The following is a 19,187-nucleotide window of genomic DNA, read 5'->3' on the forward strand; positions in this document are numbered from 1 at the left end:
CCTTTTCCTGACAGGCACTGACCCGGCAGAATGTTACAGCCTATCACATTTATTCCTAATCTCCTAATTTTGTATTCAGCTCAATCTTTTCACCTACAATAATTTACAGAAAAACAAGAGTTGACACTTGCAAGTGGCACTGGTTAGTTTGGTGCCCCAAACACACACATTTATATACACACACACGCATACACAATTTATGAAGATGGATTCTCAACATACTTTGTCTACATACATGTACCCAAACCAAAGAGGCAAAGCAACACAAAAACAACATTCATTTCTCTACCTTGATGCAGCTTGTTGCCATGTAAACCCGCATGCAAGAAATTATTGCTCAGTCAGAGCATATGTGTGCAGTGCAGTCAGGCAGTGAATGACAAGGTTATCCTGGACAAAGCACTCACTGTAACCCCAACCTGTGCTTTTCTGTGTCAGAGTTCATTAGTCATAAAAACCGCTGGAGTGTATCACAGGAAAAAAACATTAGTGGGGGTCAATCCTGCCACCAGATGTCATCATTCTCATCCTAAATATGTAGTCAGTCATTCTTCAATTATACTCATTTCCAAATACTACACCAGTGTATGAATGCATCTTTTTATTCAAGTTAACATAACATTTTTAAACATCAAAGTAATGAGAATGCTTTAAAATAGCCAATGCATCAAAATTTGCATTTCCCAAATAAGAGTTCTTCATAGTGTGGACTGGAGTGTGTCCCATGAAGCACTGTAACTTATCCTTTATAGAACTGTAGAACTGTTCTGATTGTCCAGTAACACTCTATGAATGTTCTGTGAGTCAAACAGAGAAAGAGACAAAGACAGAAAGAGAGCGAGAGAATACTCAGTGAGAATACTACTGTACATGATGGTGACACACAGCCACACCCACACAGCTCCACACAGAAAGGTTCCGGCCCAGGTCGATTCAAACCCAGGACCTTCTTGCTGTGTGGCAACAGCACCACCGCGCTGCCAATCACGGTATTTGGGGGCTTTTAATTAGTTCTTTGAACTGTTCTTTTTCCAGGGTGGAAAATTTTTCTGCCAAGAAAAGTGGTCAAATATTCACCCAGAATTATGCCAGAAGCTTGTTGATCAATGCCAAAAGCATCTGGCTGAGGTGCAACTTACTAAGGGACATTTAACCAAATATTACTGGGGGGTGTTATGTGTATATTTGAGCCTGATGATATGGTATGAAGATACTGGTGAGTCAATATGTAGAGACTTACCACAAGTCGGTGGTGTGTACAAGTCTCCATCAGCAACTGAATGGATGGATGCTGAGAGAGAATAGAAAAGGGGACGTGGTCCTCAGGATCGTATCCCAGCTCTCTGAAAATTTGCACCAGGTTCTGCAAGCCAGCAGATAACATCAGAGAAAGGTTTAGTGTTATAGTTAATAATTATGGTTATGGTCATTATTGTCATGGTCTTTGGGTCTTGGACCCTTGATTTAGAGTTTTGTTTAACTATACTATATGTATCAAAAACTTGGCAAAAACTTGCAAAACCTACAAAGATTAGATTCAAATTCTTGCTAAGGTGAGACCATACATATTTTTCTACATTTAGTAATTTCCCTAATTCATCTAACCAGCCATTTATTGTAGTTGTTTTTTTGTATTAATATATTTTATTAGCTTAGTTGGAATTTTCATAGGCATATATACCTCAGTGTGCTCCTCCTGACTCGGGCCACAGGAGAAAACGTGGCTTTTGTCTTTCATCTTGGTGATTTTGTGGCAGATGACAGAAAGGAGAACAGGGATTGACACTTCCTGCTCCTCCCCAAAAATGCTTGATGCACAAAGAGTCTCTTCCTTGTAAACTCCATCAAGTTCAGAGGAGGTGAGATCTGTGTTCTCTTCTATGGCGGGCATAGACTAAAAACCCAAGACACTGATAATGTAAAAAACATAATGCGTTTGCAATGAATTTCTTTTACTTTTTTTGTACATACTCACTTTGACAAGATAGCCCAGTGAAGAACGCTTGAGCTGTTGACCCAGCACCACACTAAGTGCTCGGATGAAACCCTGTGTGGGGTTGGGGTCGGCTGCAAAGTACTGCAGCATGGACACATAATCCAGTCGAGAGGGAGAGAAGGAGTGGTCTGCAAACAACTGGAAAAAGAACTGAAGGAAAAAAAAAGAGACAAATTTTACTGTCAATTTATTTATTTTCTGCACCTCATTTAAGCTGTAAACAGAAGCCTGAGATTTAGAACAAAATAAACAGAATGCAGAAAATGGCTGAACAGTCCTTTTATAGTAATAGTCCAAAAGCTGGAAAATGCTCTGTAGCACTTTTGATGTTCTTAAACTATGTTGTGTCTTTGTTCATTCATGTTGCTTGTACACAATGCCCACCTGAATTTCCTACTGTAGTGGTAAAATAACCTGAGCTGTCAGGCTTGGTAGGAAGTTACCTTGTGAAGGTTGGCCAGACGGTCATAAGGTACCGGCTCAGAGGGGTCCTCAGGAATAGTTTGGACACTCTCAGTGGAAAACCACAACTCTGTCTGTCAACAAAGGAGACAAGGGCAGGAACTGAATCATTTCCTTTTAGAGCGCTAAGGGATTCACTTAATATTATACATATCACATATATAATACAGTCTAGATGTGATATCCTAACTCAAACCCAGGCCTGATCACGACACAAGAGGGGCCATACAGGGTTGGAGCGGATAGCTTTATTCAGAGCAGAATGATTTAAAAAGACAGTTATAACATGCCTGACAAACACAGCAACAAAGAGGCTAACCTTTAGGTACTGTTCCTCATTTATATGGCCTGTGTCACCAGTATCTGCTTCCTTGAAACGTTGTAGCACATCCAGCAGCTGCGTTAACGAGGGAAATGGCCAAGGGAGAGCAGCACTGAGCAGAAACCAACGCCAGTCTACCAGCTCACAGCCGTCCGTTAACAAAGATACAATCTCCATCAACTGCGCACAGGAGAGACAACACTGTTCAATCTTCATAATGTGACTGAACAGCACAAGTGCTGTTTAGTCATATATCGTGCAAATATAAGTCATTTTTTTCCAGGCTTCTTAGAAAAGACAAAAAAACGAAAACGTCAAAAACTAGATGATTCAGGCAAAAATAAAACTTTCATTAAAAAATAACTTAGGCCATTATTTTTAACAAGGTGATTATATTGAGGTAAGGAGAAAAGACATTAATACTCAACTTTGAGAGCCTCTGGAATTCTTGTTACTCTACCTGTGATTCATTTCTGTCCATCCAGGGCTCAGGCAAGCTGTCTCTGCCCATCTTAGTAGTGATGATATCTTTGAGCAAACTGAAGAACTCAGAAGTGGACATGAAGCCTTAAAGTCAGAAAAAAAAGAAGTCAATGATGGCTGGATTGATGGCAATACTGTAGGATTAATTGCCCCAGGCCACAGTTTATCCCTCCAAATTGCACCTGATGGAGAAATGTAGTATAGCTGCTGGTACAGTGACTCCAGCTGAGCTACAGTTGGGGTGGACCTCACGGGTTTCTCCAAAGGAGGTGGACGGGGAAGAGGAACGGGGCTAGCAACCATGCGGCAGTCTCCATTCAGATAGAAGCCAGAACATTCCTGAAAAAGAAAATATGGAAAATGAATGCAAATGTCACATTCTTCTGGAAGGGCAATTAAAAAAAAACATTCAGAGATCATACCAACACCAGCTCATTCTGCAGCTTAGTACCAGCAGCTATGTGGTGGTGAACCACTTCTGCTAATTGGTCAATACTAGAGAAAAGGAGAAAGACTCATAAAATGTGAATCATGTCTTTGATGTGTCATTTATTACAGAAAATCTCTCTGACCAAGCTTAAATGTGTTTTAAAAAAAACAGACTGTTTTAAAAATTGCATCCTTTACAAGCTGTACATATTTCTGTATTTTCAAATAAATGTTCAAAAGCAACTTTAGAAGCACTTAAAAGCTTTGATTCATGTTCTGCTTTTAACCAAAAGTAGTGTATATGTTACTGTTTAGTTGGTCCCAACATTTCAATGTAATGCTCACACTGTACCATACCTCCTCATTTCTGCAAGATAGCGATCTTGTTGCCACTTTTCCATATTGGCAGAGATCTCCTCTGCTCTGCTTTGCAGAGACTGTACCATCACCAGACCATGAGCTTTCACCAGTGCAATGCACACCTTTACTGCATTCTCTACAAAATAGGCACATACACAAAAACAAAGGGATACATTAACCATATACACACATATACATCCACCTACATCCAATTAGTTTATATATTTGAAATTGTGCATATAATTGCATATAATAGATAGATTGATGGATAGCTGGATATAAGAAATACTGAGAAACTGCTGTTTCTCTTAGAGAGTGTGTGTGTGTGTGTGTGTGTGTGTGAGAGAGAGAGGGAGAGGGAGCATACCCTCATAATTCAGGGCAGCTGAATATTCTTCATGTATTTTTTCTCTAACTTTATGTTCATGAGCCTTCTCTGAGTCTGTCTCCTCAGCTGCTGCCAGGATGGGTGTCTGTCGTGGGGATGACTGATCTGGAGGAACAAAATGAACAGTGATCTACAAGACTTACTGAGAGTGCATATGGGTACCTGTACTCTACATAACACATGCCTTTTGTGGATGACTGCTTTTGTTTGTTCCTTTTATTTGCACTTGTGGAGGCCTGCTCCTCTTCTTTCTCTGGTAGTTTCTCCTTCTGCCCCTTTGTCTCCCACCCATGTGCTTCTACTGACACCTGTATAAATATATGACCCATGCAATTCAGGAATCATATATACAAAATGCTCATGCAAACTTTTACAGACATACATAAAGCATTACCAAATTGCTGATAGCCGTGAGTGCCTCCTCATGGTCAGATATCAGCTTCTCATGTGGTGGCTATTGTAAAAAAGAAAGAAAAGAAAAGAAAAAAAAGAACAGGGTCCATAACATGAATATTTTTATGTAAGTTGAGATACAATTTGACAAACTCCATTTAAAACACATTAACAAAATATTAATTTGTTAATCTTGGTATATAATGAGAGGCAGGAAATCTGACATTAACAGGTTCTGGCTGTTTGTGGCCTTTCGTCTTGGAGACCCTTCCAGAGGTGTGAGTACGTCCGGTGAGGGGAGTACTGCGGGAAAAGAAAAAAAAGAACATGGAAATGTTTTTCTGTGCATGTTTTTCTGAGTGAGCAACAAACATCAAACACTGTGTGCAATTGTGCTTCTTCCTTACAAAAATATCTTCTTGTCCGCGCCATCATCCAGATTGCACAAACTTGATCCCAATGGGTCACTACTGATGAAACAAGACCTTTCAGCACTCATTATGCATACATTTTGAGCATGGTGTCATTTCATTTCAGTATCTTGCATTAAGATGGCTGGGTTACTAATTATAATATGTTTCTTGCCTTTCATCCTGAATCTTAATTTCTCGGTTTTCCATTAAGGGGATATAGACAAATGTTGAGAGTGGTTTAGGAAGCATCTTTCCAGACATGCTCAAATAGTAGATCCTGAGAATACAGAGCGTCTCCTGGAAACGGTTCAACTCCACCTATACAACATAAACAATCAAAAATTATGGTGATATTTAAGAGATATAAATCACAAAGCGACATTAAGAACACAAAGAAACAGAAAGTTACCTGCATTAGTGTAGAGTGGTGGTTGATGAGGACAACAGTGTGCTCCTCCAACCAACCATTACTCATGAGAGAAGCCCTCTCTTGCTCATCCTCCTCCTTACGCTTGTCAACAATGTCCCACAAACGTTCACACAGTTCCTGCACACAAACCAGAACATCTTTAATATATATTTTTTTTCTTTTAAGATTATTTAAATTTTATGATGGTTTTTAAACACAAATGTCACAATTTTAGGAACATTTGCTTTGCACTGTATCGTAAAAAATCTTCTTACATCCAATCTCAGGTGTAGCTCTGCTTTGATATCCTCATCTTTTCTCATGTCATCAGGTATGCTGTTGAAGTCCTTTTGCCACTGAGACACTAACTCTTGCTTCAAGTCTGGGCGCCACAAATAATGTTTGTAACCCTCTCTACAAACACCAAGAACCAGGAAATGTGCATTAATAAAAACTGCATTCATCAAAGATTGTTTTCAATGAAAATACATTCATCTTTCATTTGTAAAACATTTCTGACAAAGGACCTAATGGTGTAAACAATTAACTGATATAAACATGTCAAACTGTGACTGAAACTGTATTCTCTTGTGGATTATAAATTAAAACATGACATGGAAGGAATCAATTTCACACTACTTGAATGGTCTGGCAGAATACCTGATGTTAAACAGGTGATGGTTGATAAGAGAGCGCTGCGAGCGCAGCTCTTGCATCACTGCCTTTACGCCATTTACATAAGAATTGCACACTGTGTCCCAATATGAGCACAGGTACTCTGGGATCTCCTACAGATACATAGGTTAGAGATGAGACGATCAAACAGGGGGCATGAGAAGAGAGAGTACAAAAAAACAAAACAAAACAAAACACACTGTAATGCAGCAGAAGACACATAGCAAGCATTTTCATTTAATAAATCCCATAAATTCTTAAATGCAACAAAAGGCACATAACCAACTGTCCACAGGCACCCTTGTGGTTACCTCCAGTCATATCCTCTAACAAAACCAAATCTTTCAGGGAAATTATATTATATATATATATATATATATATATATATATATATATATATATATATATATATATATATATATATATATATATATATGTATGACCATATCATACCGGAGGAAGTGGTTCATCCACATACAGCTGGACAGATGACTGGGGGGACAAAGAGGTAGACTTAACACTGGACACTGAGGCGTTCCTAGAGTGCCCTTTTGAAAAAGCAAGAAAAAAAACAAATAATCACAACTTTATATGCTGGATATTACGTGATTATTAATTCTAAAATAATAAACGATGATTAGTAAGAAGGCAAATTCTGCCAATCCACCCTAAAATCCCTACATATTAAATTACCTCGAACAAGTCAGTGAAAAGAATGGCATAAATGAAAACATTTCTCCATCCACTCTATGGGTTTTATGTTTTACATTAGGACACACTTAAAAGCGGTCTTAGAGGTAATAACTGTTTGTTGATAATTACTGTTTCCATTTACTATGTCTGAAATACGAGCAAACCCCTGTACTACGCATGGGTCTTTGCTTTGGTGTTAGGTCAAGATCTATATACTGGTAAATTTATCAGAATAATGAACAATTCTTACTGACTGTAATAATAAATTATTATTACAATAATAATTTGGCTGGTTAAATTAGTAATTTGTTAGATGTCCTATTTTGAACAAGATAAATATGTTAAATAAAGACTACATTAAAATAAGTACATATTGTAACAATGATGAATTATAGATATAGAAGATTTAATATAGGTTGCTTCATAAAGTGTTTCATGACATGATGGTCAATAAAACTTCACCTTCTTATCCCCACATTGTTGTCATCTGTGTCACATCTGTGTCTGTGCTCTTTTCTAGACTTTAATTGTTTCTATAGTGGCTTATTTTGCTAATTTGATCAACACTCACTCAGTTGCACCGGGAAGATTAAAAATTTGTGATGACCATTAAAATATGTAGCGTAACAAATGTAGAATGTACACAAAGTAAATGAACATAGCATACGGAAACGGAACATCAACTAACATGCGCAGTGGTGAAAGTTGTAAGGTCGCAGTTTGGTGCTCAGTTGAACGGTCAAATGTACAAATATACACTGATTAGATATAACATCATGACCACCTGCCTAATATTGTGTTGGTCCCCCTTTTGCTGTCAAAACAGCTCTGACCCACCGAGGCATGGACTCCACTAGACTCCTGAAGGTGTGCTGTGGTATCTGGCAACAAGATGTTAACAATAGATCCTTTAAGTCCTGGAAGTTGTGAGGTGGGGCCTCCGGGGATCGGACTTGTTTGTCCAGCACATCCTACAGATGCTCGATTGGATTGAGATCTGGGAATTTGGAGGCCAAGCCAACACCTCAAACTCATTGTATTCCTCAAACTATTCCTGAACTATTTTTGCTTTGTGGCAGGGCGTATTATCCTGCTGAGAGAGGCCAAAGTTTCCATGAAAGGATGTATATGGTCTGCAACAATGCTTAGGTAGGTGGTACATGTCAAAGTAAGATCCACATGGATGGCAGGACCCAAGGTTTCCCAGCAAAACATTGCCCAAAGCATCACACTGCCTCCGCTGCCTTGCCTTCTTCCCCTTGTGCATCCCGGTGCCAGGTGTTCCCCAGGTAAGCAACACAAACACACCTGGACATCCATGTGAGTTAAAAGAAGCCGTGATTTATCAGACTAGCCCACCTTCTTCCATTGCTCCATGGTCCACATAACCATTGTTGGCTCTTTAGTCAGTGGACAGGAGTCAGCATGGGCACCCGGACTGGCCTGCAGCACCATGCGCAACAAACAGCAATGCACTGTGTATTCTGACACCTTTCTATCAGAACCAGCTACAGTAGCCCATCTGTTGCACTGTCAGTAAAACATGTCTAAAACAATAAAACTAATAAATTCTTGTTTTAAGGCAGAATTCCTTTTGTGAGCAGAATGGAAAATAAATTATTTTTTATTGTGTAATTCACAGAATACTGAATAAGTCACCTCTAAGACTTTCGGCCTTTTCATCCTTAAGGCTGGAACTGGACTCTGTGGGGTTAAGAGTTTCTTCAGTGGGGGCTGCAGGGTGGTCTACAGCTGAAGGTGTACTTGAAGAGGACAACTCTGGAGCTTTTGCACTGTCTAGCACAGCATCTTCAACACGAGGACTGGGAAAAGCTGATGAGGGAATATGTTAGAATTTTGAAAGTAAATGCTTTGAAGATGTGATCTACAAAACTTTGTGTATAGTAGAAAGATAAAGGAAAAAAAGGACAACGAGAACGGCAATATTCTGAGTCCACTAAAAGCAGCTTAATTACAAAATGACAACCACTTACCTCCCTGTGTTTTCAACATAGCTTGCTGCAGGATAGACTCCACCCTGCTATAAAGCTCCTCGCTGTCTACATCTGCATCAACACGGACCAAAATGTTTTGCTTTTCACCAAACCATTTCTCTAGTTTTGGCCAGGTATCCTGAAAAGCTATGATCCTTGAGGGAAGAAATCATGTTGGATATTAACAGTCACACAACAAACGTCATTCATTCCTTCAAGTTTATCTTCCCATTTGAGTCTTCTTTTGTACCTTTGTGCAATCTGTGCCAGATACACATTCTTGTCTGGATGCTGGGAGGTTGTAGCATCATTATCTGTATCTGCACCGCATAAACAACAGATTAAGATTGAACTTGTACCACGTAAACAAAACTTAACAGTTAATGTTTGTGTGCATGTTGGTATACATTATTGAGCTCCTAACAGTGTGGCATACCCATCTGAGTGTATCCACGACTGACTGCACACTCATCAGGAATATCCAGCAATAGAGCCAGGTCCAGCACAGGTGCAGGGGGTGGTGGAGGTTTGGGTGGATTGGGATCTTTAGCAAGGTTCTTCCTGCTGTTTAGAACTTTATTTTCTACATCCACAGCCCCACCTAGGGCTTTCTCTAGCAGATGGGCCTGAGTAATGTCAAATGGGAATCCATCCAGGACCCAACCTGACTGAGCTGGAAGCTGACTAATGCAGAAACAATAATTATTTCACTATCCAGAGTGTGGGTTTATTGTTCATTTTGTAGGTAAATATTACTGAAATATTACCATTGTGACTTTATTTCATAGCAGCATAAGTAGGAGTGCTCACCTGATTGTCTCTACTATAATGTCCACTAACAGCTCATTAGGGACCGCATTCCCTTTCCTCAGCTCTTTTTCCACAGCGGCTCCTTGTATGGCTCTTTTAGAAAGCTGGAAAAGTGAGAAAAGTTTTTACCCAAAATTTCAAATCACTACATTCTCCAAATATATATTTGTATTTTTAGCAGCAAAGAAAAAACAAATTCCCTCAGACAGATCGATTGTTCTGTATAAGTAAATACAGAGATGAAGAATGCAACATATACTATACACAACACTTACTGTTGCATTACCATCTCTACCTTCTTGATTTTCAAGACCTGGAAAAAGATTAAATTAGAAGTGACTATAATAGCTTTGTATACCAAGAAAACAAACACACTGTCATGTATAATGCAAAATAGAGTAGCATATAATCGTTACACCTTCAGTAACCCACCAGATTTCACTGATGTGTCATTTGTGACGAGCTGCTCATTGTCTTTGTCCCTTTGCTCCTCTATAATTTTCTGTAAATTTTCACCAAAAGAATTGTATGAAATGACAGCAGAAATTGTTTGTCCATAAAAATCTTTTAAATCTAAATTATAAGCCTGTTTATAATTTAAAAAAGGATGCTAGTAAAGTTACAATACTACTTGCACTGTATCTAACCTCTCCATTCTTGTAAGCATTCAGCGCCTCCTCAATCAAAGTTTCAGTCGATAAGATACAGATGCCATGTGCTGCAGCAGAAACAACACACATACTCAGTGACATAGAAACCATACAAATTTATTCAGTGTCCATTTTAATATATAATGAAGTAAAGATAAACTTTGTGTATGCAGTGCATCTCTGTTTTGATATCATGCCTTCAGCAATCTTGGACAGGCAGGTGGTCTTGCCAGAGCAAAACTTGCCAAGGACACAGGCCTTAAGGGTAAAGTGTGAAAACAGAGGGAATGATGGTTCACTGATGGGTGGATCAACAATGTTCCTCAGTCGCTGGACAATGTGTCCAAGAATATTGTTGGTCACTGGTAATTTCACTTCCTCAGCTTCCTCTGGAAATTCCCACTCACCCACCATATTCTGACAAGGACAAAGAGGACCTTAGGGATTCAGGCAGCATGGGGCCTTAATTTAGATACAAATTTCTTCATTATCAAAAATATAACTCAATCTTCATGCTATTTGTAGTAAAGTTACTCAACAAAGGTAAGCTACATGGAAGCGCAGACAAAATGTCTTGAAACACCGCACTCATGTTTCAAACTCACAGTGTATTCATCATAGTCCTGGTTGTTGAGTATCTCCTGCTTCTGAAGCTCTACAGAGTCTAGTGGGGTAGAGAACTCAAACCCTGGCTGGCGGTCCTTTATCGGCTCATAGAGAGGAAGGTCGCTGAACAGCAATTCCTTCCACTCTCTCATCAGCTTCTCTGGAATCAGACTGGACATCATAGCAGAAAATGACAGGAGGCAAAGCTTGGGTGGAATCTGGACAATACATCTGAAAAATGAACTTCTTAATTCACCCAGAATACCTAGAAATTTTTTATGCTGTCTAAATTTGTTCAGTCAGTGTTGACTGAGTCAGGAAATGCTCTAAATAAACTCCACAGGACTGCATAATCTGGTCACAAGTAGGAGAGCTGACACAGTGAACATGTAAAACCGAGTACAGTGAACATCTGGGCAAATATGGGACACCATGTATTTGTGCATGAGAAAAGACAGACAGGATACTGACACGTCCTGATTTTATTTGGCCACTGGTCAGTTGTACAAAGACAATTTCCAATATGAGTACTTTATCACAGATTTGAACTCACATGAGAATTTGCACCACATTTCAGTGCTTTAGTATTACCATAAAACACAAATGTTTTCAATCTTCAGTCAACTTTCAGTTTGTCAGTACTTTCCTAAGATACATTTTTACTGTTTTTGAGTAAAAAGAAACTAAAATGAAGGGGAAGGGGGGGGGGGGGGGGGGATCTATATCTTAAGCAATGTCCAAATTACTCTGTTGTTCTGTTCTAATTTTTCACTCAATTTTTAAGAAAAAAAAAAAAGTTTGTTTTTTATTTTGAGTTTGAAATGTGTTCTAATTTAAATAACTTACAGATATAGAAGAGGATGTGGTCTTTTCACTCTCAGTCCCATCATTCACATCATGAAGTTGCCAAAGAAGAAATATCTACACAACTTACTAGTAGAACATTCTGATAACACTACCCCAAAACATATATTTTATAACACATTTCTGATTTTTAACACATTTATCAACTGACCAAGAGGTTAGTTTTGAGACAAAATACAATTTGTTGCATTTCTAGTGCATCTTTACAGAGCAGCTATATTACGTACGTTCCAGTGAGCAGCCGATATTCTCCAGCCTTGGTTGCCAAGTCCACTATCTGCTCCAAAATGCCCTTGCAGCTCTCAAAATGCTTCTTGTATTTCCTTTGAGCTCGCTCAGCAGCAGCCCTTTTACAGAATTCAAGCTCCTTTTTGATCTCTTCTGGGCGATCCAACTTAGCCTGCTGAGCCAGAGCCTGTATCAGGCCCCAGTCAGAAAGAGTAAATCAGTGGAGAAGGCATAAATGTTCCTGATAATCGCCAGTGTTTTAATTTAATTGAAGAAATTAGGGAAGATAATCAATATTACATATACCATTTATTGTCTAAAACTTAGCACTGAGTTGTATTCACAAATAGATTTGAAGACAAAGACAAAAAATAACAGAAAAGAGGTTTTTTTTTAATCACTACCTCTCCTGTGCAGCTTTCAGTGGGTAACAATAAATTCACCCACCTAGTTTACCAAGAGACACAGAAACAATAACAACCCTATGAGGGCTTCTGTGTACATTTTATTTTATGATTTCCTACATTATTTCTACTGTAAATAACTGCAGAATTTGAAAAATAATTGCACTAAATTCCACTCTGACGTTCCCTGAGAAATTAAATTAGTAACAAAACCACTGCATCATAATACCAGACAAATAGCTGTTGTCTAAATAGCCATACATTTGCTTTTGCCTTTTATTGGAACCTGTTGACAATTCAATTTTACTGTTATCATTTTATAACATTATAAGTTGTAAAGCTATACCACTGCTAATATTGATAAGCTACAACCAAAGCTCTATTTCCACACTGAAGCCACGAACATCACCACCTTGTGTTCCACGATAACTGGTTGGACCTGATTCATACACTTTTATTTTATCCTTTATCTGAACCTCTAAAGTCCGTCTGTCTCCTCGTTTCTCTTTATGATAACAAATGCCCTGTTGATGTAAAACAATCTACACAACTCTGCTCTTATTTTTATCCCTATGACACAATTAAAACTATCACTGACCAAGCCCATCCACCTTCCCATATCATCCTATCTCACCGCCTCCCTGTCCAGAGCTTCCTGGAAGTCCCTCTCTCTTCGCTGCTGGTACTGCTGCTCTCTGAACAGGCGGTTCTCCCGGATCACCTCCTTCTGCATACGTATCTGAAGCAGCTGGGCTGCCAAACGCTGCTCCTGCTGCGTCTGACGTGTCAGACGCTTCACCAGTTGCTCCTCTCGTCGTGCCTCCTGAAGAGTGGGGCAGAGGAGGCTAATTACCTGTTTTGTATTTGGGGCTAAAATTACAATATTGGTACTTTTTCACAGTTTTTTTTTTTTTTTTTTTAATATTTAGCAAGGTCAATTAACATTTTTCTCAGTGAGAAGTCTCACCTCCTGAGCTTCATGGACCTTGAGCTGCTCCACCAGGAATCGGTCTTGTCTTCTCTCTCTCTGCTTGCAGGCTACAGCATTCTCCTCCAGCCTCTTTCGGATCTCTTGTATATATTTGCTGTTGGACTGTAACATAACCTTGGTTCCACTTCCAGTGACTTCAGACCCCTGACTGCTGCCACCAAAGGGAAAATCTATAGGGAAAGACTGACCACTAAAACTAGAAAAGAAGTTGTATGTAAGTTTTATGATAGCAAAGATTTAAGGTTAGAACAAAACTCCATTAAAAAAGACATTTAACCATCCATTTACTGCATACACAAAATATTTTGTTTTTCTCTTACCTTGAAGATAACCCAGCACTAACTGCTTTCTTCCTGTTTGTCTCAAACTGGGCTATTTCGGTCTGGACTACCTGTGTGAACAAAAGACAATAACACCCAAGAGTCAGCGAGCTAAAAATTACATTTCCTCTATGGGTTAGGAAATTATTACAGCATTACTTAATCACTGTCACACCTGTGCTTCCCATTCTTTGCGCTTCTGCTGCTGCTGTCTCTTCTTTAGGCTGAGCTGTGAAGTGTATGGAGGTGGCTTGGGGACCTGGATATTAGTGACCTGGTTAAAAGTCATGCCTTTGTGCCTCTGATGAAATGCCTGCAGCTGCAACATACACAGTTCCCCGTTTTCAATGTGGTATTGTAAATCTTTCTTTATTCCAGCAGCATGATATAAGATTATGTAAAAAGCAAAATCCTCTGTGATACATGGGACTGAGAAAGAATTTGGAAAGGGATTTTAATTATAGGCAGCCTCTTGTCTGGTCACACACTTAGATCAATTTAACTAATTTAAGATAATGCTGTATTTAACTTTGATTGGCCTCCAGTACCTTGTCAATATTCCTTAGTCGTTTCTCATTCTGGACCTTAACTTGTCTCTTTTGCTCGATCGGATAGGTCCCCACAGACTGCTGGAATTTCTGTTGAGAAATTTTCTGAAGTTTCAATTCTGCATCATGTTTCACCACCTGATGCAGTCGCTACATGAAAGGAAAGATGCTTGAAAATACACAAGAGAGCTCAAATATATTATTCTGTCCTGGCTGATGTGTCCATACAAAGCACTGACAGATAGCTAACGAGAGTAAATGAGGAGCGGGGCTTTCCTTCATGAAAGTTTAATTGTTGAACTGCCACTTCATCCACATATACTCAAATCGTAAAACTACAACAGATATAAAACACATGTCAGTTAGAAACGTCTTGTCACACTTTCACATGTATTTAAAAATTTCTTATCAAAATAAGCACTCTCACATTAAGCAATTATCAAACACGGACATCGTTGCTAGGTAACAATGTATAACACAGGCTAGTAGTAAAAGGCAGAGGTGCATTGATCTGATTTGTGAAACTTCAATAAAGGGCCATTTCAGCACTTTTTTTCCATCTGGACCACACGACAACTGAACTCCTCCTTCTCTGAAATTTGCATTATTTTGCTGTTATTTCCACATTTAACTTTCTGTTTTCTCTCATTTTTTTCATCTTCAGTGTAGCAAGATTTGGTCTTGTGTTCTTTTTATCTCTGATACCAACTGGGATAATGCTTCCAACAACTTCATGATCTCTTTCTTCTGGTATTAACTTTTTGCTCTTCTTTAACACAGAAAGTACTCCTACATAAGTGCTTCTTTTTCAGTGTCTTCATCTGCTTAAACCCCCAGTTGGTCATGGTAGATGGCTGTTCACACTGACGATGGGAAGGTTGTTCCAGGTTAAAAGAAGTGTTTGCTCTCTGTTGTCGCTACATGCTTGCTTGCTATAAGGGTTTGCTGCAAAGTTAAAGACAAATGCAAATCATTGTCCACTGTGGCTCCATGCTGAACAAAGAGCGAATGTTGCACATCCATGACTGGATGCTATCTGCTGGGTTTCCTCAGATAAAGAAACTGCTTGGAACAAGTGTGAATCATAATCTGAACTTTACTGGCTTGTTTGATTACTACTGTCAATTGCAATGTATGTATTATTAGGTTTAATTGACCTTTTTTTAGGGTAAGGCTTCCTTTAGGTTGGGGGGGGGTGTTCAAATCCAGGGCTCCAGGGCCGGTGTCCTGCAACTTTTAAACGTATCTCTGCTTTAACACACCTGAGTAAAATAATGAGGTCATTAGCACCTGTTCGTCATGCTCATTGACTTATGAAAAAAGACCAGTAGTGCAACAAAAACATTTTTCAAAAGAAATCTGTTGTTTGAAAGTCCACTGGTCACAACAAAGATAGGTAGAAATAGGTGAGGTGAAGCAGGGTCTGAAATAATGAAACATGTTAGCGTAAACCCTTTTGTAACCTTTATTAGAATGTAAAGTAAATATTTGTATTTTTAGAAAACAGTTTTTACCATTACATTTCTGGATGTAACGCAGGCATTCATAAATGCACTGGAAAACACCAGAGCACTAACCAGGGCTGAGGCAGTGGAACAAATTGAACATGACCAAGTGGAGGAGAGGTAAGAGAATTAAAATGACTGAAGCAATATGACAATCTAAAAATAATCATGTATAAGAAACAGAAAAAGAATTCAAATGATTCATAACTTAATGCCTTTTTTGCAGTGTGAGAGAGGAGAACTTCTCATGCAACTAAGAGCAGAAATAGAGAGACGATCAAATCATTAAACTCAAAGAAAAGCTCTGAAATAAAAGTTGTTTACAAGTTTGAAGTTTGGCATGTTTATGGTTTTAACTAGGACTTGTCATACTAACACACACTTGCCTATTTTGACTTTTCTTTTCATTGTGCTCTAATTATTTAGCCAGTACAATAGAATAATCTAGTCCAGGTTTGAAGTGTGTAGGTGTTGTAGTTTTGGAGCTGGAGCAGTTCTAGTGTGATACAGATGCATAAAAAGTGCTGAAATGTGCCTTTATTGAAGTTTCACAAATCAGATAAAGGTTTCACAAATCACACACTTGGTTTTAAATACTCTGCTATTAGTGTAGAATAATCTAATCCAGGTTTGAAGTGTGTAGGTGTTTTAGTTTTGGAGCTGGAGCAGTTCTAGTGTGATCCAGATGCAAAAAAGGTGCTGAAATCGCCTTTTATTGAAGTTTCACAAATCAGATAACGGTTTCACAAATCACATACATGATTTAAATTATTCTGCTATCAGTTTAGTATACTCTAATCCAGGTCTGAAGTGTGTAGGTGTTGTAGTTTTGGAGCTGGAGCAGTTCTTATGTGATCCAGATGCAAAAAAGTTGCTGAAATCGCCTTTTGTTGAAGTTTCACAAATCAGATAAAGGTTTCACAAATCACACACTTGGTTTTAAATACTCTGCTATTAGTGTAGAATAATCTAATCCAGGTTTGAAGTGTGTAGGTGTTGTAGTTTTGGAGCTGGAGCAGTTCTAATGTGATCCAGACGGAAAAAAGGTGCTGAAATGTGCATTTATTGAAGTTTCACAAATCAGATAAAGGTTTCACAAATCACACACTTGGTTTTAAATACTCTACTATTAGTGCAGAATAATCTAATCCAGGTTTGAAGTGTGTAGGTGTTGTAGATTTTTAACTAGAGCAGATTAAAGATGCTGAAGGTAGCGAAAAATTAAGTGGAATGGCCCTTTAGCCATTTCCCGAATCGGAAGCTGCAATCGGAAACCAACTTCAGCTTCGTAAACTAAACTTAATGATTCAAAGAAAACGATTCACATGTGTCGTATTATATGACAAACTGTAAACTTAACATACCTTTTCTTAAACATAAAATGACTTACACAAGTCGGAACATATATTGTTTTTCATTATTGGCAACATTAAAGGCAACCGTTTTTTGTTTTTGTTTTTCTAGATATGCTTTTACTGATCAAAACAAGCTTTTGCCAAAAGAAAAAGGCCTCTCTCTTACATGAGAGTAGATCTGATGCTCCTTTTTGTGCAGGCTTGCACAGGCTGCAGGCTGCATGACTTCCATCATTGTCCCACTTATTTCAGCTTTCCTGTTCTTCTCAAGTGAGGCATAGAGTTGGTACAGGAGGTGTGTGGCAACACCCTGCCTCTCTTGCATCAGGTCTTGGGCTGTGTTTACATCAAAGGAGATTCCCAGTAATTGGAGAGTTGGCTCAAGCCGAGTAAAATTATTCCGTTTGGAGACGGAGGTGCTAAGACAAAAAGTGTGATTCACTTCACTTAGTATGAACACTTTAAATGAGCTGGAGAACTAAGCAGCTGTAGCTAAGAGACAGAGAGGGAGAGAGGGCAACTTACTCTTTCTTCATAAACATACAGAAATCACTTTGCAGCTGATATTTATGCAAAACCTCCCCAAACAGGTAACCACTGGAGAAATCCTTGCCAATGGACTTTGGCTCTGTGGAGATGAGCATGCAGTCATTTACGCAAGCACAAACAGCCCAGTTAGAATGCAATTTTATATACATGCATGTTTTCAGCTAAATATGAAACTCTGACTGAATTCTGACCTTTAACAGTAACTCAGTGAAAACATCCCAACACAGAAACATCTCTGCTGTGGCTGTCAGAGAGCCGTCATCTATCAGTGAAGCTGATCTTAGATCAGATTTGAAATGCTTAAACTGGAACTATTAAGTAGATTTTCTGTAAATCTCATTCCTCATTTTTATCCAGTAATGGCAGAAATAATGAAATTCTCCATTAAAAAAACAAATACAGTGAGGTTGCTATTCCATCAATAGATTCTATTTTTACTGAATAATTATTTAAACAATTAAATGGTCATAAAGTGAACTGTCACAAACTGCACCAAAAACAGTTTTTATTAAGCAATAAACTGACCTGAGGGCAGCTCCGCCCCCAGGGTCTGCTGCTGTCTCTGTAACTAACACACAGGTCGGTCAGTAAACTCAGTCTGAGCTGGGGGGGTTTTTTCTCCACAGTTTTATCTTCACTTTCTGTCTCCTGCAGTTTGTCCGTCAGGCTGCAACTGAATAATTAGATTTTAAAATCAGGATTCAGCTTCATCTGATGATGATTCAAGTTATGTAATTAGGCAGCAGACATTATAAAAGAAATTATATATTTTATAACAAACTTTTATTCTGTCTGTGATGGTGACAGAGGGGGCCAAGCTGATTAAAGTGACTCGTTATGCTTCCCACTGACACGTGCGATCCTCAATCCATCGGATTAATATGGAGGCTCACCTCTTTATTTACCCGTTGCCATAATGAATCCTGGTGTCCCTATTCAGACAAACTGCTGGCTTAATGAACATTAATGTGTTAATAAGTATTGTGTATTAATTTTGATATGTAAGCTTTTGCATTGTTGGCTTTATAAATGGACGTGCCCTTTACCTCTTAGCGTCCAGAAGCTAATAAGAGCAAACGAACGGTAGCTTAATTAAGCTAGCAGGTAGGTCGTTAGGCAAACTTACCAACAGCCTTTGACAGCTGGAGCTTCTGGTTCAGCCATCGGCACAATATATCCGACATTATATTATTTTAAGCCTTAAATTTATACTCAGACACTACACAACCTTACGCTACCAACAGTACGACTTCTTAGCTTCACGTCAGAAAAACAGACACAATCCCACCGATGCACCGTTGCCATGACGCCCTATCAACATTACCCCTGGCGTTAAAAGA

General features: G+C 38.8%; 1 protein-coding gene across 1 annotated transcript; it reads right to left on the reverse strand.

Moving 5' to 3' along the window:
- Positions 1–356: 356 nt before the first annotated feature.
- On the reverse strand, positions 357–19,160 carry spef2 (sperm flagellar 2). Its single transcript, XM_030737581.1, has 39 exons — positions 18,974–19,160; positions 17,824–17,926; positions 17,465–17,717; positions 14,439–14,528; positions 14,066–14,209; positions 13,891–13,961; positions 13,547–13,766; positions 13,214–13,402; positions 12,175–12,362; positions 11,083–11,254; positions 10,675–10,894; positions 10,475–10,545; positions 10,260–10,329; positions 10,103–10,140; positions 9,828–9,931; positions 9,454–9,701; positions 9,268–9,337; positions 9,018–9,172; positions 8,683–8,856; positions 6,784–6,878; positions 6,316–6,443; positions 5,931–6,069; positions 5,656–5,793; positions 5,419–5,564; positions 5,241–5,303; positions 5,058–5,136; positions 4,835–4,894; positions 4,625–4,748; positions 4,420–4,545; positions 4,050–4,188; positions 3,686–3,758; positions 3,446–3,602; positions 3,241–3,347; positions 2,778–2,960; positions 2,440–2,532; positions 1,976–2,146; positions 1,682–1,894; positions 1,241–1,363; positions 357–797 (listed from the first exon to the last, which is right to left on the reverse strand). The coding sequence occupies exons 1-39, from the start codon at positions 19,029–19,031 to the stop codon at positions 747–749; spliced, it is 5,046 nt and encodes a 1,681-aa protein (XP_030593441.1). The 5' UTR covers positions 19,032–19,160; the 3' UTR covers positions 357–746.
- Between the last annotated feature and the right edge of the window lie 27 nt (positions 19,161–19,187).

Source organism: Archocentrus centrarchus, chromosome 9, assembly GCF_007364275.1.
Source record: "Archocentrus centrarchus isolate MPI-CPG fArcCen1 chromosome 9, fArcCen1, whole genome shotgun sequence".
In the NCBI taxonomy this organism is placed as follows: domain Eukaryota; kingdom Metazoa; phylum Chordata; class Actinopteri; order Cichliformes; family Cichlidae; genus Archocentrus; species Archocentrus centrarchus.

What these genes read in the sequence shown, in the direction of transcription:
- spef2 (XM_030737581.1), bottom strand. Translation starts at nt 19,031, where the DNA reads ATGTCGGATATATTGTGCCGATGGCTGAACCAGAAGCTCCAGCTGTCA. An exon ending in TGACACATCAGTGAAATCTG is followed by an intron (nt 10,141 to 10,259) that starts GTGGGTTACTGA and finishes ATCTTTTTCCAG; the next exon opens with GTCTTGAAAATCAAGAAGGT. An exon ending in AAAGCAGTCATCCACAAAAG is followed by an intron (nt 4,546 to 4,624) that starts GCATGTGTTATG and finishes TTGTTCCTCCAG; the next exon opens with ATCAGTCATCCCCACGACAG.